This window comes from Macrosteles quadrilineatus, unplaced genomic scaffold (genome assembly GCF_028750875.1).
Source record: "Macrosteles quadrilineatus isolate MER2022 unplaced genomic scaffold, UCM_ALF_1.0 Scaffold_8__2_contigs__length_117827958, whole genome shotgun sequence".
NCBI lineage: Eukaryota > Metazoa > Arthropoda > Insecta > Hemiptera > Cicadellidae > Macrosteles > Macrosteles quadrilineatus.
The window spans coordinates 22296063-22315993 of NW_026542601.1; the positions used below are offsets into that span (position 1 = coordinate 22296063).

General features: G+C 36.6%; 2 protein-coding genes across 3 annotated transcripts in view; one reads left to right on the forward strand and one right to left on the reverse strand.

Moving 5' to 3' along the window:
• The window catches only part of LOC129000703 (muscle, skeletal receptor tyrosine protein kinase-like), an 80877-nt gene extending 75886 nt beyond the window's left edge, over positions 1–4991 (forward strand). The window contains exons 7-10 of the mRNA XM_054427664.1: positions 241–365; positions 1111–1284; positions 3426–3584; positions 4201–4991. Coding sequence (XP_054283639.1) covers positions 241–365; positions 1111–1284; positions 3426–3584; positions 4201–4503 — 761 coding nt within the window. The 3' untranslated portion in view covers positions 4504–4991. The remainder of the gene's footprint in view (positions 1–240; positions 366–1110; positions 1285–3425; positions 3585–4200) is intronic.
• Positions 4992–7839: 2848 nt separating this feature from the next.
• On the reverse strand, positions 7840–19390 carry LOC129000803 (uncharacterized). 2 transcript variants are annotated; one of them, XM_054427815.1, is made up of 5 exons: positions 19259–19390; positions 18597–18888; positions 10199–10487; positions 9146–9273; positions 7840–8071 (listed from the first exon to the last, which is right to left on the reverse strand). In XM_054427815.1, exons 2-5 carry the CDS (start codon positions 18795–18797, stop codon positions 7895–7897), a joined length of 795 nt encoding a protein of 264 aa, XP_054283790.1. In that variant the 5' UTR covers positions 18798–18888; positions 19259–19390; the 3' UTR covers positions 7840–7894. The 2 variants fall into 2 exon arrangements, with proteins under 2 accessions (XP_054283790.1, XP_054283789.1); XM_054427814.1 differs by having other exon boundaries at positions 18597–19384.
• Between the last annotated feature and the right edge of the window lie 541 nt (positions 19391–19931).

Here is a 19931-nt window from a genome sequence, read left to right on the forward strand (position 1 = left end):
AGTAACAAAAGTTACGGTTTTTCTGTGCACGATCAAGTTTTATGTGTTTCAAAGGCGAGGACGGGAATTGGAACAAGTGCCAGATAGTAAATTTTGGTACAGATTATGAGCTTGGAAAGCAGTTATTTTCTTTGATATCAACTGTCATCGAAAATAGCTTCTTAGCTACTTACTGTATGGAATGCTGGAAAGATATATACTATTTCAAAAGTTGATTTCCATTTTTACTGTTCATCTCAGAGCCCAACAAGAGCCCCTGGATGGTGTTTGAGTTCATGGCCCATGGAGACCTGACAGAAGTGTTAAGAAGCAACGGTCGTCTGTTCAGACCTTCAGACAACAACAAGTTGCCTCGCCTCAACAAGGTACAGTGGTACAACAATGAACAGCAAATTGTAATTGTCCATGGATGATCTAACAACAGGTTAATGTTGGTAAGAAGACCAGGGTGGAAAAAGTGGAAAGCGCCAATGATGTTGAAACAAATAATAAATCACTTACATACAAAGATGTTTTTAGACCCAATTGTATAATCATTTTTTGAATTGGTGGGGAGAGGATTGTTTAGCCCCATAATTTAATATCCTGCTGTTTCCACTTTACAATATAAGCACTAATCTATCTAGATAGAATTACCGTTTCAATATTTGATTAAGTTCAGGCTATTAATCTTAGTAATGCGATTCGTCACTTGCAATATGACGGGGCCTTACGTCCTAAATCCTTCGGTCTTGCAAGAGTCGAATTTGTTGATTTTTATATAACCAAACTGAATAAAAAAATACTAACAGCAAGTGAACACATAAACTCCGATATTGGACACAACAATAGTATCTATAAGTCAATGACATAACTCACATATATGGACTTGACTTAATCGATCTATAATTTCAAAATGTTGCACTAAACCCCAAATTTAATTTTCAAAAACTCAAATGTTTCTAGGATTGTAAGGGTTGTGCTTTTTGGTTTTTTTTTCAAACTAGGCCTCTTAATCATTTTATCGTTGATAAACCTCGTTTTACTACTAAATAGGCCTAATATTTGCATTCATTGTAAAATTTTGCAACGTATTCCAAAATTTATTTACCTAACTAATACCAATTGCAGGACAGCCTTTTAAACATCGCCACGCAGATTGCGCAGGGGATGGCATACCTGGCCGCGCAGAGGTTTGTCCACAGAGACCTCGCATGTCGCAATTGTCTGGTGGGTGACAACCTGCGTGTCAAGATTGCAGACTTCGGCATGAGTCGGGACGTCTACACGTGCGACTACTACAAGGTACATATCTCATAATCTTTTACATTCTCTCAAGTCAGTTCTGCCTAGTCGTAAACTAAAAACCATTTAGATGTTTTATTGCACAGATGTAACTAAGGGAAAGAACACCCTTAAAACCTTGGTGGAGGGAAGGCACCTGTCTCCGCAGATCTCATAGGCATAACTAACGAGACAAGCAAATAGCCCACAATGTTACTCAAGTGCCTACGAGTGTCGCACGTCCCTGTACAGTGAATAAAAAATTAATTATTAATTGTTACAAGACGTTCCATAAATCCCTTACTCGTCATTCTGTAAATGGTGTCTTGTCAATATATATCTCATCTTACGTACTCCTAAATAGAGTTCTACGGTATGGATGCATAACTTTAGGTTTGTATCTCTATCAGGCCCGTTTTTGACTATGTCAGCGCCCTAGGCACAAATAATAGTAGCACCCCTTTGCAATATATATATATAACAGGGTGACCACTGACCGGGAAATCCGAGAATTATGTGTGAATTTTGTGTTGAACCTGGAATTGTCAATTTACCGCGATGTCTTCACGATCGAGGGAGACGATTATGATGTCTAGGCTACATGACAGTGGGACCGATTAACCCTTAGAGTGCCAGGCGAGAAATAAAAGTAACGCTCAAAAAATGCCGATGATTTTTCCCGAAGGTCGCGCTAAAAATGCCGAGCGCGATCTGGCGATTTTTAGGTTAAAATTTCGTAAAAATCGAACTTTCGATATTTCGACCAACGAAAATCGATGTATCGCATCTAGTAACTTTCGACTCAATGTTAATATATGGGTTAAAAGAATCCGAGTATCCATTCGGTTGTTATGACAGCTGTTCGATCATTACGAAACGTCCGGTCAGCCGGACGTTGGCACTTTTGGCTCGTTCTAAAAACGTCCGGTCGGCCGGACGTCGGCACTTTTGGCTCGTTTTAAAAACGTCCGGTTCCCCGGACGTTGGCACTCAAAGGGTTAAGATGTCTTCACGAACTCGGGAGACTATTACAATGTCTACAGGATGGCGGGAGTTACAATTATTATGTCTACACGACTGCGAGAAATGATCAGAATTTTACCGCAATCGCATAAGACGATGGAAATGTCCCCCCACGGGAAAGATCAGAATTTTGCCTCATTCGCAGAAGACAATGATGATCTCAAAACGACCGCGGGAGATGATTACCATTTGCCGCAATGGCGGTAGAGCATTACTATGCCACTCAACCGCGGGAGGCGATGATATCTTCACGACTGTGAGGGATTATCACAATTTTACCGTGATCACGCAAGACGATGATAATGTCCACACGACCCTGGGAAAAGATTAGAATTTTGCCTCATTCGCGGTAGACAGTGCTAATCTCCTCACGACCGCAGGATGTGTTCATATATTGCCGCGATCAAGGAAGACGATAATTATGTCCACACGTCCACCGGAAATAGTCAGAATTTTGCCGCGATCGCGGGAGATGGACGATGATGATGTATACAACCGCAGGAAATGATTAACATCTTGCCGCAATCGAGGGAGACAGTTACGATGTCTACACGGCCGCAAACTACAGCCACAATTTTTTATATTTTCAATTTTTTTTTGTTTTTGGCGCCCCTCAAAATAGTCTATTGCCTCGCGCCCTAGGCACTTGCCTACCGTGCCTATTCGGTAAATCGGCCCTGATCTCTATATCAAAAGTTGTTCTAAAAGAGCTTTGATGAATATCAAAATATAATTTGTATTGGTAGTTGCGGTTAAGCATTTCAGAAAATTGTGGCAAAATATTTCATACTTTTTGGTTTGCTCTGGCAGAAAGTCTTTGGTTTTAATACAAGGCATAAACACCATATACACATTACACTGCAAGATAATTTAACTGTAACGTTCTCATAGTAAACGTTAAATTCATTTACTACATTGTTTCAATGTAAACATAGATTGGCAAGTGGCAAGTAAATGAAATATCTCACCTCTCCAAATTGGTAAACTTTTTTATTTCAAGGTTGCATTATTGAAGTTGATACAGTTTAGACTTTCGACCAATAAGTACTGCAAATAGGTGTTCTAATGGAAAACTGTTTTGTAAATCAATCGTTTCAAACACTTGGTGTTGTGTGGCTAAGAGATGCTTTTGTCGCCAGATTGGGGGTTCCCGTCTTCTACCAGTTCGTTGGATATCTCCAGAGAGTGTCATTTACGGAAGATTCACTCTTGAGTCTGACGTTTGGTCATATGGAGTTGTTCTCTGGGAGATATACAGTTTTGGAAAGCAACCATACTTTGGACATTCCAACGAAGAGGTAATATTCTAGTATGCAATACAAGTACCAAACATTTTAGAATATTTTGTAGGGTCTGAGTATTTGATATTTGAGTATTCGATTCATACAAATTCATATGATTTGTACAGTTCTTAAGCCGTAAGTCTTCGTTTTGTCGCTTAATGTTTTTAAATACGCCGCAGTTGCTAAATCCTATAGCTTTTCATATAGAATAACCTCAAATATAGATCTTCTTACCAAAAAGATTAATTGGCCCAGAGCCTGGTTACAGTATTATCAAGTACCGGTAGCACATTTCCAATAGTCCTGGTCCTCCAGGAAAATAGTCCTTTAGTAAAGGAAGACCAGGTTTAACCGATGATATCATCATCGGTTAAACCTGGTCTTCCAGGTCTATGTTATGTTCCAGTCTATGTTATTGGAGGATCTCCAATAACATAGAAACATCCTGCATAAATGGAAGTCCAATTCCGTCAATGAAATCTGAATAAAAAAAACCTTACAGTTTATTTCTCAACTATGAGATTAACCTAGCAATGAATTTGAATGTCAAATGTATTTAAATAAATATTTGTTGTATATATTTTTGTATATTAGCGGTTTTAACTTTGTAACATTTGTCAATTTTCCTCAGGTGGTAAGACTGATTCTACAAGGTATCATGCTGATACCCCCAGAAGACTGTCCGCCATACATATGTGAACTAATGAGATGTTGTTGGAAAACCGAACCAAGAGACAGGACGAACTTTGCGGAAATACTGCAAGTTCTGCACAGAGCTGCACAAACACCTCAATCAAGTGTGCAGTTGTCTCTTCCTCGACCGCCGGCATTCCCTGTAACACCTCAAACTGCGATTGAGGTCCTCGATGCAGAGAATTATCTGAAACCTCTACAAACTGAGCCAAAGGAATACTTACAGACATTGCCTGATTGAAACTACGATTCAAAATAAAATTACAGTGTAAATTGCTCATTATTTATGTGATCTTCATGAGGTGCTAAACGAATTTTGAGGAAATCAGAGGGATAAGAGTACAAGTATAATGAATTTGTTTTTATGATGTAATATTTGTAAATAAATCTCTACGTTGAAGGGAATAAAGAGAAGATATATTTATAGCCAAGTAAATGAGCTTGTTTAGGCAAGTTATGCTATGAGTCTGGATTTGTGATGTATATTTTATGACAAGAACTGAACCTGTTGTCTTCAATTAGAATGATTAAGGAACATAGAAGGGGAATAATGCAACAAACAAGTAAGTTACCATCATAGATAGTTTCTATTCTTTTCTAACACTAAAAGAATATGCTTACATTTTTAGATATTATAAAAATTGAGACTATGACTGTTTAATCATTGAAGACCAAATATGAGAAAGTATACATAAAGAAAGGACTAATTACAAGTACAGTAGAACTGCAATCATCTAGATAAATTTTTCCGTACGACTATACTATATTTGGATATTAAAATGTTCGTAGAATTTTTTTTTTCTTTTTTCAGTACAGTATTTGACAGTTTAGGGGAGCTTTTACTTAACGCAAAACGTGTCTGCGAAGATTTTCTAAACAAAACTTTCACGCTTTTGCTGCGATTGCAGAGGGCGATTATATTTTCCTAGACCGCAGGAGACTGATATGATGTCTATAAGATCCAAGAAGATAATCAAATTTTGCCACAGTTACAGAAAAGATCACGTTGTTTCTGTGACAGCGGGAGATGATGATAATGTCTACAAAACCACGTAAGATGTTCAAGATTTTGCCACGATCGCGTAAAACTATGACAATGTTTCTGTAAACGTTGGAGATGATGACAATTTTTACACAATTGCAAGAGAGGTTTAAGATTTTGCCCCCATCACAGCTTCTGCCTTCTTTGATAAAGATTCTAATTACTGTGATTTTAAATTCTTTCCGTAAGCAATTTGGATAGTCGGCAATTCTGATGGTTGAAGCTCAGATGATTGGAGTTCTACTTTACATAAAACTCAATAAATAACAGTAGCGGATCTGGAAGAAGGAGGAGATTTCAAGAAAATAGAAGAGGGACAATGTAGAAGTAATCAAGTCGTGAAACTTAACTTAAAACCTGTTATTAATTAGAAAGTTTATACATTTCACATCACAATTAATGTTATTGTAGGTAAGAAAAAGAAACTATGTTAATTCAATGTATCAACCATATTCTGTTTTGACTTGTGTGTTGTTGTGAATTAATGACTTATTTTCTCGTAGTCGTTTCAAATTTTTCACTCTTATATTATTACAATAAGTCTATTTAAAGTCGTTACTGTGATATTACTGACCTCTAAATGCAACATAGCATTTATTTAGTGTGATACATGTGTATGTGTAATATTAAAATATATTTTAGATATACGTTGAATGTGTTTGGATGTAAATAGTTTTATCGCAAGGATAGACTTTGTAATTACAATAGTATAGTAATTGTTGTCACCTTACCAATTAGCATTCAAATTACAGTACCAGCATCATTTAAATGTTTTAAAATAATTTTTGTACAGTCTTAGAGTAATTTTTCATCTGTCTCTACGTTTTAAGTCTATATAAGTAAAACGAATACTAGAAGGGATGTGTACAATCACTATAGTATGGACCATTTCAATTGGAATAGGGTGTAATTCACATTTAAAGGTCCTTATTTCACTTATCTGCGAGCCAGATTTGCAAGTGTTTACTGTAAAAAGGTTTTGAATACTGGATCTCTACACAAATAAACTCAAAATAACTCAGCTTTTAATGTTTAAAACATTTATAACAAACCAATCTTTGTATCATTTCACTTCTCAATATTCCATTTTGTGATTGTGTTTGGTCATTGTTGATTCTGAATAGCTGAAGAAATAAATGTGAAATTCGGCAAAACAGATGTTAAATATGGTCAATATTGTAAAGTTTGTAATGTCTTTTTCACCACACTATGATGTTTTTGGCTGTATTACATACGTTAATTGGTGGCTGAAAGTTACGTTTTGCTGGCCATGCCAGCTGTCATCGTAATTTGGGGACCGAGCAGGTTTTTACAGCCCGGGGCCGCAAAATCAGCTGTCCGCTTACTTGAATGCGTTTTAAATACACAATCAAAATCCATAGCATTGCAATACAATTGTGTTATTGTCACCGTTGCCTAGCAACTATTTATTTTTATTTTTGCTGATTCCTCAAATTATTTCTTCACATAACCTTAAAGTTGTAGTTGTGTTGACTATCAGTGTGCATTATTATAGTGGTGAATAGTGGTAATAGGGTATAGTGTGGTGAAAAATAGCGTTCGTACCATGGACCGAAATGGTTTTGCAGCTCTCGATCGATTTAAAAAATCGATTAAAAACTATCTCGAGCAGGCAAAACCCCATTTTCGGCTCTAGGTACAAAATATAGTACTATTACTTCTCTCAAAGATTAATTTACAAAAAATATGAACCAGTCAATATGGCTTTTCACATTGTAAAGGAAACTTTACAAGCATTACCTTCAATACCAAAGCTACACCAAAGTAGAATGTACAAAGTATAAAGAAGTAATATAATATATATTTTTATGTGTAAAGTGTAAATAATTTCAATTATACCTGTTAGAGTATAAAGAAGAAGAAAATATTACTATGTCAGAAAGTAATGTAAAAGTTGGAAACAAATACATTTTGTAAGAAAAATGTTGATTGAAATATTTTATACTGATTCCCTGTAAAAATCCCTGCAACACTTCTTAAGAGCCTCAACTTTTTTAAATAAAATTTGTTATCATAATTGAAATGTCTGTGCTTGTTAAATGGTATGGTCTTTTAAAATTCTTTACAAAAACAGGCAAATACATATGTACAAAAGCACTGATAAAAATTGAACTATTTCTGGGGGAGGTATAATTGACTTTGCAAATAAAAAAAATGATAAAAAATGCAAATGTTATATGCAACTAAAATGTGGCTCCTGGAGAAAAAAAGCATTCAAACAAAGTAGAAACCAACAGGCATGCTTACTAGACCCACAGTTGGCATGTGTGCACAACGGGCCTGAGAGATGATTGCGCCCTCTTCAACAACCTTGTGGGGGAATTCCAATCCTTGCGCCCCTAACAAACCTAAAACCTCTTGCGCCGGTTTTATGAAATTTTACAAGATACTTGTAAGTACGTACATACAGTAATAAAAAATGTTTTTTGTCACCTTTTAACAAATCTATGCTTTCTATGGATTCAAACAAGGAAACTGTAGGAAAATCATTCTTTTTATCATAGTTTTAATGAAACGATTCAATAGTATTTTTATCTCATACAATCTGACCATTTAAAATGTGTGTAAATCAATTACTGTAATCATTTTGTAAAAACTGTAAAATCTCCTGAGCTACGTCAAACCTTGTCAACTCTGCTGGGGGAGCAATGCAATCATCCAGAAGAGTCTTCAACCCTGACAGATGAGGTGGGGGTGAGTGCAGCAGACCATTTGGAAGTAAATCTGAATGTGGAGACAAAATTCCCTGCAAAATGAGATTTACTGATAAGTGGAGATTGTAGGAATTGTAGGAACAATATAGATTGATAACATTTTAGCTTACTCTCCGCTGGTCGCACCTAATTTATTAGATACCTCAAGATGAAAAATTCCCGCCACTTTCATGTTCTCATCCCAAAACCTGTCTTGGCCACTGTGCTGCTTCCTCCCCTCCTCCACACACCTTTTTAAGTATCCCTGTTAGCGTCGTCCCGTGTACACATGCCTTGTTTTGCTCCGTTGTATCTGAGAGATATAGTGCGACCGGTCTAGTTTTTATTTTGTAATGTACCGGTAAAGTAAAAACAGGACCGGTCTCGTTTTTATGTGATAGATATATCTCTGTTATATGATACAAAAATTAGGTAATTCCATTAAGTATATAAATAAATAAAACTGTTTTAACGAGCAAAGAAAACCTTGAGTTCAATTTTACAGACAATGTTTGGTCTGACAACTTTTTTTACTAATTGAGAAATACTTGGACGGTGTGAAATATGTAAGAAATCTTTAGGTCAAGAGTTGTTATATAAATAAAAATTAGGGGGGGGGGGGGTAAATATATGTCTAAAGTTGGCTTACTCAAAAATATTTACAAGGAAATATGTATCTAAAGATATAGTGCAAAATAGGTGCGACCGATGGAGGTTTAATATGTGCCAATAGGTGGTTTTTTATACAATTTATCTGAAAATTATGTGTGGTAAAGTTATATTTTTCAGCCAACGTTAGTCAGAGCAGCGTAGAAAAAGTGTCAGCAACTTAAAGAAATATCATAAAAGCATTTAAATTTAAGCTTATACAACCTTTTCTAACAAGATAGCCTACACTCAAACGATAAAAACACATAACACAAGTGAATCATTCCAAGACTTGGACCTGAAAGGTGGGCAGAAATGGACCCCACCTGGCTGCCTGTTGGACTAGGTCATAAGTTCCAAGAATTTTCTATCCCGAGGTCGCATATGGCGGAGTTCTACATTGAGTTATAATAACTTACAGAAAAAACATATCAAGATTGGTTTTTCTATAATGTAAACAAAATGAAATGTTCATTTACCTGACATATGGAGTAAACATTTGTGTCACTGATTTTATGGGAACAGATTTCCTCCTTTGAAAAAGCAAACCCATGGATATCTTGATCGTGATAGCTGGTATGCACACTATCCCAGTTTGAAGGTTTCTCTAAACAAATCATACAAAAACATACATTTACAACCATCAAAGTATATAATGCTGAAAATGATCACTACAAATGGATGTAACGTGAAGTATGTTTGTAACTTTTTACGTTAGTTCCTAAGTGTATCATATTTTAACAGCTTATAAAGGTATGCCGAGACAAAAAATTGTACTGTACATGGACTTCATTTTCTAAATATTTATTTCACAAAAGTTGGGAAAAACACAAAAGTTGTCATCACTTTTGAACAGTAATTTTTACAGAACTGGGGGTTGTACAATTTTTTGGGGGGTTAAAAGAATCCAAACATACTAAATTTTGGCTTAAATAGTTAAAGCCACTTGTGTTCAAATAAATTTGTTATGTTATTTTATAGATTATAGCCAAAATTACCACAAAAATTAAAAATTAAAATAATGAAAACAGCCTGGAGATACCAAGGATTAGTACCCACATACCAAATTTAATGAAAACCGGTCTACATGTGTAGTTTGTAGCTCTGTATACATCCACAAGACATCACTTTGAAAACCACTTTTTTTAAGTTCAGGGGGACACCAAATAGTTATTTCCACCCAAACTAAAAATCGAAAATGTTGACAATAACAATACAGTACTTTCTCCATGCATAGAAAGTAAAAAACGAACAGTTTGAATTTAATCATTCCATTTCCTACAGTTAAAAACAATTTCGAACTAAAGTGATGTTAAGTAGAGCTGTTTTTTAGCCTCTGCATTACTGTATTTTACTTAAAATGGTTTACAATTCCTGCACCAAGCTACCTGCATATAGTATGAAGAATTACTATGCAGTTATTCTAAACCATTTGTAAGAATCATTAGGCTATATGAAACTTTTTCAAAAATTGTATTCTTAATTTAACTTAAAACTATCATATACTTAAATGTATAAAAAATCAAACCAACCTGAGGGATTCTTATCAACAACAATTACGTTGTCCAAATCAACCAGTCGGATTTCGTTACTGTCGGAAACTGCGAAATTGTCAGGTGTTAGGTCGGTAAAATAAAAAGCAAATGCTTTGTTATCAAATGTAGCATTGAAAGCAAAGGTCAGCAGCTGTACAGCGAGTGATGAGCGCTGTTTCCATGCAAGTTGTGAGAAGACTGATGTTAATGAGGGGCCGCAATACTCAGATACAGATACGACGCCACAGGCTCCAAGATAGGGTGCCACAGCCCATTGTTGGGTCACCTGTAACAAACAGCCCCATCTGACACCTTTAATGGGTACCTTTCAGTCTGGACAGCCTGACAGAAAGAGAAAGAGAAACAATCACTTTTAAGCCATATTTCTTTTTGATCACACAACACATGGCAAATCATAAACACTTCTAATAACTTATTAAAATAGAACCTGAAGATGAAATAATTAAATCTCATTTACTTGATCTAATTTGTAGCTATGGTCCAATTAGTACAGTGTGTTATTGGTGGCGCTAACGACCTGGGGAAAGCCGATCAAAAATCTTTGAGGCTCCTATGTAAGCTATATTTGTAAGAATGAAGATTAACCATATAGGCCTATGCCTTTTATAACATTGATGATTTTCATATAACATCTAAATGAGATTTAATGATATTACAGTGTGGTTAATATCCTCATAAAAGTTTACCTTAAAGCTTTTTTAAAGCTTCCTCCACACGACGCAATGTTCATTGAGTCTCCTTGTGAAGTGAACTTGATCAGCGGCTTGTATTGATACGGGTCGTGAGAACAGCTCATCAGTGGCTTGTGCAGCTTTTTGAGGTGGTTCCTTAAGGCCAGAGCCGTTTCCGCCCAGAGGCAGAAAACTCATAAATCATAAACATCAAAAGCCTCTAAATCGTAATGGTTTGAGACTGAAGCTCAAAGCACTGATCTCACATCCTGTTCAGTCTTTGAGCCGACCGCTGGGAGTGCATTGGATAAGTTGTGTGGTAATAGTCTCTGGGAATAAAAATGGAATAGAATAATAGAATTTTCGATAAGAGTTTTTGTACTTTATGAACAGGAACCTGTTATTTGGAATCTACTACGCAAAGACCATATAGACAGAAAAAAGTGTACAATGCATGGAAACAAATTCAATCGGGTTTTAGCGATTGTTGCATAAATCCACCCATCAAACGCTTTTCTGTCTCGCAAAGCCACAAAGTATGCTGCACACATACCAACTCCTCGACTTTGTCGCACATGTTAAAAACACTACTATTCAGGTTAAATTCCAAACTGTGTTGATTTCGCACCTCAACCATGAACTACCAATGCTTCAATGGTTCGAACCTTTTTTCTCTGAGCCCGTCAGGTTTGCAAATTCTCTAACTCAAAATCCGTTGACTGATTAAGGTGATCAGTGGTTTAAACCTATCAGAGCGAGGAAGTCTTCCAATCTTCTTATCTCTTCTCATTCGCTGAATAAACCATCACAACTGTATGCTGAATACTTAGCTCAAGTTTATTTCCAACAAAAATTCAAAATGTGCAGAAAATACAAATACTCTGTTTATATAACTTAAGCATATGCAATGAAAATTGCCCTGGCCATTACCTCTCTGAAAAAAACTAAATTTATTTTAAAATCCACTATGCTCTTTAAGGTTTTTAAACAGGTTGTAGCAAGAAAAAAATTAGTCTAAGTGTTTGAAGACAGTTCTACCTTTTAAACAGCCAAAATAGTGTTTTACACTTCTTTTTAGAGGATCTTTTCCTCTGAACCCTAAAAAAGATACTTCATAACTGCAACCCTCCCCCCACCCAAGATACTGGCGCCCATGGGCAAGATATTTTCTTAAAGGATAATGATGATTATTTACCGGCTCAAAATAAAATTTTAAAATATTCTCCTTTGACTTGTTATAACTATTTTTCCCCCTTGGTACATCTGCCCCCCTAGTGCGTTTGCTTTATTGACGCCTTTAATTTTAATTATAACACAACTAAGATAATGTGTTTTTCTATCTTCTTTATGGGTATGACAATTTATTGTAGGCTGCTAAAAAGCTTTAGTTAAGGTTTATAAATAAAATAATATATTTCATCACTAGGGCGTAAAGTGACTCTTATTGACCCGAGTTCAAGTTTCAGGAACAAGGCGAAGCCGAGGTCGGAAAATGAGCTAGGGTTGAAAAGACACTTTTTGACCATGTGATGAACTATATTTTTGTCATATTGCACATTTATTTTAGCAAACATAAATAAGTTAAAAACGAAGATAATTTTCATGTAGGGCCTAGTAACCTCTCCAATCGACCTCAAACTTGTTTTCAATTTTTTTAACAAACAAGCAGCTGTTTAGTAAGTGATTCATTTAGACTATTAACACTAAAAGAAAGCTAAAAGTTAAACTAAATTTAACCTAGTAAGTTCAAAAGAAAACATTATGCTGTCCTTTTTTTTTTTTTTGCTAAAATATGTAAGAACTTAAAACCAACCTTTAAAAATTTTAACACTGGACAAACGTGGCTGGTTTTTTATATGGCTTTCAAATATTAAAAAACAAAATGTGTGCTATGTGGACACTCTGATCATAAAATCTTACACATTTCTTTGGATTGGCAATGGCAAATAAAGTACAATACATTAATATGTAAAATGTATATTTAAAAATGCACTAACTTAAATTGTGGTACATAAACTTCTTACAGATATAACATGTCAAAGAATTGACAAAAAGATTCTCCTTGAGGAAATTATTTCGGCCTTCTGCAATCACTTGTGAGGAATAAGGTTTGCAGTATATTCTATAAATACTTGATCTGATTTGCAATATTTGTGAATAAATAGTTATTTGACACGTCTTCCGAGAGAATTTCTGAAACACATAATCAACTCTGAATAAAAGGTAGGATTAAGTAAAAAAACTATAGGCCTATTATTTGTATCTCGTCTAAAAAAAATTACTTAGGGTCTGTAGAAGATTAAAAACTATTAGTGAGGCTAAACCCAAAAAAACTTAAGCTAATTTGTCGCAACACTCCCTTGTGAATGAATTTGTAATTTGACTTTGTTTTTCGTTTTTAGACACAAATCCTTTTTTTAGACAAAACTCGATGGCACTTTTTAGAGATGGGTATCTAAAACATATGCCAATTTGGTTTTATAGCCATTGATTAGGCTATCCTTCTTCCATACATGGCGGCGTGGTTGTCCAGAGATCCAACCGCAGGGGGCCCACGCTTGCGTGGGTTCGTGGCCTGGGCGACCACGCGGACCCTAGCTCTCCCAGAGGGGAGGTAATTGCTCGGTGTTGGAACCGGCACTTCAGGTAGACCACAAGCTATGGACGACTGGACAAGCCAGCCTCTTTGGGTTGTACCCAAAGTGAGAGTACCCAGTGACATTCCCTCCATTCAGGGTGGTGGGGTGTTCAGCTCTGCTAGTGTTGATTAAGTTCATAGATCTTTCACCTGCCTGTAGCTTGTGGTTGTGACTGAGTCCTACCTGTTGTGTACGACTGACATTTTGTGAGGCATATCCTCGACTTTGGAAGTAGCCTCGTCCTGGGAGGTGAAATACCTAGCCCCCAGAGGGGAGGTAAATGCTCGGTGTTGGTATCGGCATTTTCAAGTAGGCCACAGACATGGACGACTGGGCATTGGGTCCCAGTGACATTCCTTTATCCAGGATGGAGGGGTGTTTAGCTCTAGGAGAGATGGAAGTGCATCATATTCTCTAACCTACCTGTGTCTGTGGTTCTTTGGGCTTCGGCCTGCTTGTTGTGTGCGACCAGCATTCAGTGGGCAAATCCTCGACTTTGGAAGTAACCTTTCCTGGAGGTGAAAACGGGCAAGTACCCGTAGCTCACGGGGACACTCAAGGGCAACGTAACTTTCCGCAGTGTGAGGGCAACGGTTTGTAGGCACTTATGCAAACCAATCCCTGTCTCTGAGCACGGACGGTATGGTTATCTTGAGTGTGGGGGGTTCTTCCCGGAACCTCAATTGAGTCAAGGGTGTCGCCACCTCTGGTGGATAAGTTAGGTTCATCCGGGTGGGTCCCACTTCTATACCTGCCTCCTTTTGGGAAACCCTGATGGCCTGGCAGTGATGTTGGGTCTGACGGGCAAACGAAGTAGATCGGGTGCTGGGTCCGAGCCCGCCAGGGGTATCTGGGGATATATCGCTCTGGTTATCTCTGGTTTCCCAGCAATGGGTAAGGCCTCGATCGGGTAGTGGTGTAAATGGGAGGTTGGGGTTGCTGACGGTCCCCTTCCTCCTGGCTATTGATGGCGGGTTCTGCCTGTCAGGGATTAGATAGGTCCCGAGTGTTGCTTGCACTAAATGCGTCGGGGCGCTCTACCATGGACCTCTAGGTCCTGACCTAGTGGAACCCAGATGGAGTGACGCTTAAACAAGCAGCCGGAATCCCTGGTTAGGATTGAGGGGCAACCCTCCTTCCGAAGGGTCTGCTTCGGCAGCCGGCGAGCCTGATGACCTTAAGTCATCCGCCCATGATGTGCTAAAGGTTGATGCGTAAGCTTCGGCCTACATCATGGGGCCCGGGTAAGTCTCACGATAGGTACCGGGTATGCAGTCAGGGGGCTTCGGCTCTCATGACAAATAATGTAGGTAATGTAATGTAATGTATGTCCAGAGATCCACATGGGGACCTGATATGGTACACAGATGGTTTCAAGATAAACAGATAGGACAGGGGCTGAAATAAGCAGTGAGCAGAACGTCGTTTGACTTTTGTCTCTTTATCGGAGTGCATCTTGGCAGAACCTAGCGACACTGAGGCAGGGCTTTAGAGTCAAGAACATCTCCATTTTCGCAGACAACCAGGCTGCAGTGAATTAAGGCATTGCGCTCTTATGAGTTCAGGTCCAAGGTCCTCACAACCAGTATCTGCTCTGATCAGTACAACATCGTGATGCTCTGTTAGGTCCCTGGACAGTACACTCCGGGATAGAAGGAAACCAGGGTGCTGATATGCTAGCAAATACAGTCTCAGCTCAGCCTATGATCTTGAGTGGCCACAGCCTTCCCTGTAAAATTTCTCATTGGTACATACATGTCAGGTAAGGTCGATTCACACACATCAGTTCCGGCCCGTCACAGGAAAAAACTGTCAAACTGCCATGATACCATCCAAACAGCTCAATGAACTGTGAATTCGTAGACACAATCTTCAATTTTTTTTCACGCATAACTATTTCTGACAAAAACTGATGCGATTTTCAGATTTAGCGTGCAAAAAACTTTAAGAGGATAACTTAGGTTTTACATAATAATAAATTTTTTGTGAGTGAAAATATCTAGCCAATTCAACTTTTACCAATGTCAGCCATAATAACAAATATTTCGAAGTTACTTTGTTACAGACTGTATCCACAATGGTATTGTCATATTTTTTTTACTTTAAGAAACAGTTAAAAAGCTTTTTTTCTAAGCCTACTTATATATTGATAAAACCAAGTTAGATATTCCATCGTCATGTTAAAGTTGGTGCCAGTTTTTACATCAAAAAGGATTAGGCCTAGTTGGTATGAGCATAGACAAAAAGAATTAGGCTAAGTTAAATACAGACCAACACCCATGCTGCGGTTAGGTTCTGGTGCACACCGCTGGGAGCGCCATGCAGTTACAGCTTACGCGCTACGTAAACACGGCGCTCCCAGTGGTGTGCGTCTGAACCTAATGGTAACCATGGTAACTACAGCATGGCCGACAGGCTATATTTAATTCGTGCTGATATAAGTTAAGTCACTGATTCCAGACAAATATGCAGGTTTTTCAACCAAGTCAAACTGAAGTAAGTTACTCACAAAGCCACCATTTTGTTTTTTCACTTATTGTTTTTTTTAAGAAGGTAAAAGATACGAAATTGAAACTTTGCACAAACATTTATGACAACTAGACAAAGCTATAACAAAATTATAACAATTTTTAAAATTCATAAAACAAAATGGCAGTAATTTAAAATTTTGTTTTTTAAATAGGTAGCCTATTACTCAAAAACCGTTGATTTACAAATATTTTACAAGAACTTTTATAAGGTAATTTAATTATAAATCGATTGACACATTACTTTTTAAGATTGGGCGAATATTAACTGAGATATAGCTTTAGTAATACGTGACCACTGGAGGTTAGTTGTAGTGCATGCCGAGGCATGCGGCTAAAGTCTGCCACAACAATGCAACAGTCTCCGTCCGCTTTTCAAGTTATTTTTAAGCGATTTTAGATTATTTCAAACAATAATAAAAGATTACATAACCCCTAAAGTGTTTTTTATCAATTATCTATCTTTAGGATGGCTTTACAATTGCACACCTTTTTACTGTCTTTAAAGTTCACACAAAACATCCAAACTTTTTATATTAGCTGTGGTGAAAATCAACGTACTTATTTACAAACTAATCAGCAGATTTTATTTTTGTCTGAAGATGTTATTGTTTATTCAATGTTACTCACTTTAAAAGTGTACACACTCAGTGTAGCCTAAAATATTAGAGGAACTTACTACATGAACAATTTTTACCCCAAAGTTTTATGGGGTAAAAATTGGTTCCTAAAAACATTTAACATTCCACAATTTCTTATGGTTCTTATGGTTTCTGTTGTTTATTGATGCTTGTTTGCTTGTTTATTGATAGGCTACATATATATATTTTAATCAAATTTGGCAATTTTATTTAGCCTATTTCATACTAAGCTAGTAGGCTACCTAACTTACCTATCAACATTTAAATAAATAAATAAAAAACACTTCAATACCTTCCCTGTAGAAGCAAACCTCTGAAATCTCATAATCATTCAAATTAAGTTACCTAATGTTATTTATACCTCATCTAATATATATATTTTTTTTTAAAGAGGTTGGCGGCCTCTTTTAACCTTGCATTTGCCCGTCCACATAGACTACAGATCTGTGCGTGGAACGTATCCAGCAAAGCAAGGGGTGAGCCAGTACAGTAAAAAGGTGAACTGTACTGATAAAAGTTAGTGGCATTGACCAGGATCCGAACCCACGACACTTCTGCCTTGGGCCCGAAGTCTGCAACGCTACCGACTGAGCCACCGACTCACCTAAAGATATAGATGGGGTGTCGAAAGTTTACTCCAGTTTCAAAACACCCAATGTTTCACTCAATGTTTAAGTTTAGTCATGTTTAACTTATCTTACAACCATTTTAACCCTTTCAGACCCAGCACACTCATTTGTGTAGGTAAATTTTTCAGTCCTGATAACCTAACCAACACAATTGTGTAGGTTAGATGTTTATTTGTTTTTTTGAAGTTTCTAGATCTTTCTGTTGCTCAGCACATCGATTGTGTAGGTTATGGAGATCAGCTGGGAATTTTTGTTTTGCAGTCTGCCTTCATGTCTTATGGTAACACTGATTGTTTTGTTGCAATGTCACGGTAAGATAGGAGAAAGAGGCAACTGTTAAGGTTAATGACTGTATCATTTTTGTTTTTAAACGTATATATAATGCTAATTATTGCTGAAACTGAAATGGTTAATATGGTATTATGAAGGTTTCGTCTTTAAAACAAACCTAATCAATAATTTTAGAATTTGAAATCTAGGTTAAAAACCAACATTTATTCAAAATTTCCTCAGGACTTAAAGCGGTCGAGATGACTAAGATTCCCGGGTCTGAAAGGGATAAGTTAAGTTAGGCTAGTTTGTACTTTACTGTTAAAGGGAACATTCATTATTATAAATGATTTCTTTTCGATATATTCCGATATCAATTGTTTATTTTTTTATTCGATATATTGATATTAACAAATTGAAACTTATCAGCTGACAACTACGATAAATATATATTATTCAGTATCAACAAACAATACAAAAAATTATATTGAAATGAAACTGTTCTAAGCTAACATAAGTAAACTAACAAAACTTGCTGTAAAATTTCCAAATTCCGTTTGATAGCCTATTATTCCCCATAGGCCTATGCCTTATTCTATTATCAAACGGAATTTTGAAACGGTAACTTAGCCTACAGCAAGTTCGGTTAGTTTTTTGGGTTAGAATAGTTTTGTTTCTTAATCCAATATAACGGCTATTGTTTTTGCCTAAACAAGATTAGTTCATAATCCTATTATATAACTTAATACGAGCTATAACTCAATAACTCGATTATTGAACCAAGTAGGCCTATAACTTAGACATAAAGTATTTGCTATGCCTGTTTGTCTGTCATTCTGTAATTTTTGAAGATATTAAAACAGATGGAATATGGATTGTAAAGAAAAACAAAAATATCGATAAATCGAAAAGACATCATCGATAATAATGAATGTTTCTCTTAACAGGAAAGTTTCGGCTAGTTCAATATAACTTAAGTTAACTTAATTAACTTACCTGCTGAACGAGATTTTCCTTGTCAGCTTGCAAAGTGTAAATTATATTTTGATGCAGCTCAATTGTCACAGGTCTATGCAATTGATGATTTTTTCCATCCACTAAAATTGGTTTAAGAAAATCACCTAGATTTTCAGTAGTTGGACATAGGAGGAAGTCTTCCAATGATTCATCACGGGGTTGATTAATCCTTAGTCTCATCGATTCAATGTTTGAATTTATGTCTGTATAATCCTCAGGTTGAAAATTGTCAACATATTCATTCTGAACCCACTTCAATACAACGGTTTGCCTGTCGATTGATCCAAATATTAAGGGTTTATCCAGCAAAATATTCAGCATATTAATCCAAAAATGGTATTGGCTTAAATTTAATTCTGCATTTATGTATGAACACATATCTTTCCCTAGACAAAATGGGCACTTGGCAAGTTTGACTTTTTCAGGAATATAAAAGGTAACAAATTTATAAACCGGGAATAACATCACGCAGATAGCTCCAATTACAACGCTGAGAGTGATGGTTTGTTTGACATGATTCATTTTAACGATTCAGTAACTTAGTGCTAATAAGTTAAGTTTACAAGATAGGTACTAGCCTAACACACTTGCATTGCATCATAGGCCAGGCCTTACAATCACTCCTATGGCATTTGTCATACCTTACTCTAACTCATTGGAACTGTTATCTTCACCAAAGTTGTAGATTGAAAACTATATCAACATCGACTAACTTAACTTATTAATGTAGTTTTGTTTTGTGCCTGGGCCCGTGTTGAGTTGTAACTTTTAACACTTTCACTAAGAATGACAGTTTTTTTAATGATTAAAAAGTTAGGTTATGTTTATAGAGTCGACCTGTCTTTTTCTTTACCAAAGTCAGCTGGCTTCATCAGAACATGCAGCTGCTACGTCTTGGTCACTAGTTTTTCTGTTTTCATTTTAGTGAATTTCCCAATGCTATTATTCAGGTCTCATGTACCTATGGACCTGGGACCCATTTACTTTTGAGTTTTGAGGTCCCCAGATGCAAAAAAAAAACCGTTCAAATTCATATATATGAATTATATTATGTGCTAACGGACGGACACATATTATGTGTCCGTTAGCACGATAACTCGAACAAAAATCATCCGATTTTGATTAAATTTGGTATAAACGTGTAAACCTACATTTTCGAACGAGTTCGCGAACCAGCATGATTGGACCATAGGTACGGTGGTTTATGGCGGGTTTTATTGGGTAAAAATGGGCTTTCCCCATTTTTGATCCTAAAAACATAAAATTTTGGAATTTCTTTGGAACCATTTTGTAGAGCTTAAAAAGGAAATAATT

Excerpts from the sequence above, each read along its gene's own strand:
- LOC129000803 (XM_054427814.1), bottom strand. The coding sequence starts at position 19,139 with ATGAATCATGTCAAACAAACCATCACTCTCAGCGTTGTAATTGGAGCT. Across the intron at positions 9,274-10,198 it reads TGTTGATAAGAATCCCTCAG|AGAAACCTTCAAACTGGGAT; the intron begins GTTGGTTTGATT and ends TGATTTGTTTAG. Across the intron at positions 8,072-9,145 it reads ATGTTTACTCCATATGTCAG|GGAATTTTGTCTCCACATTC; the intron begins GTAAATGAACAT and ends CTCATTTTGCAG.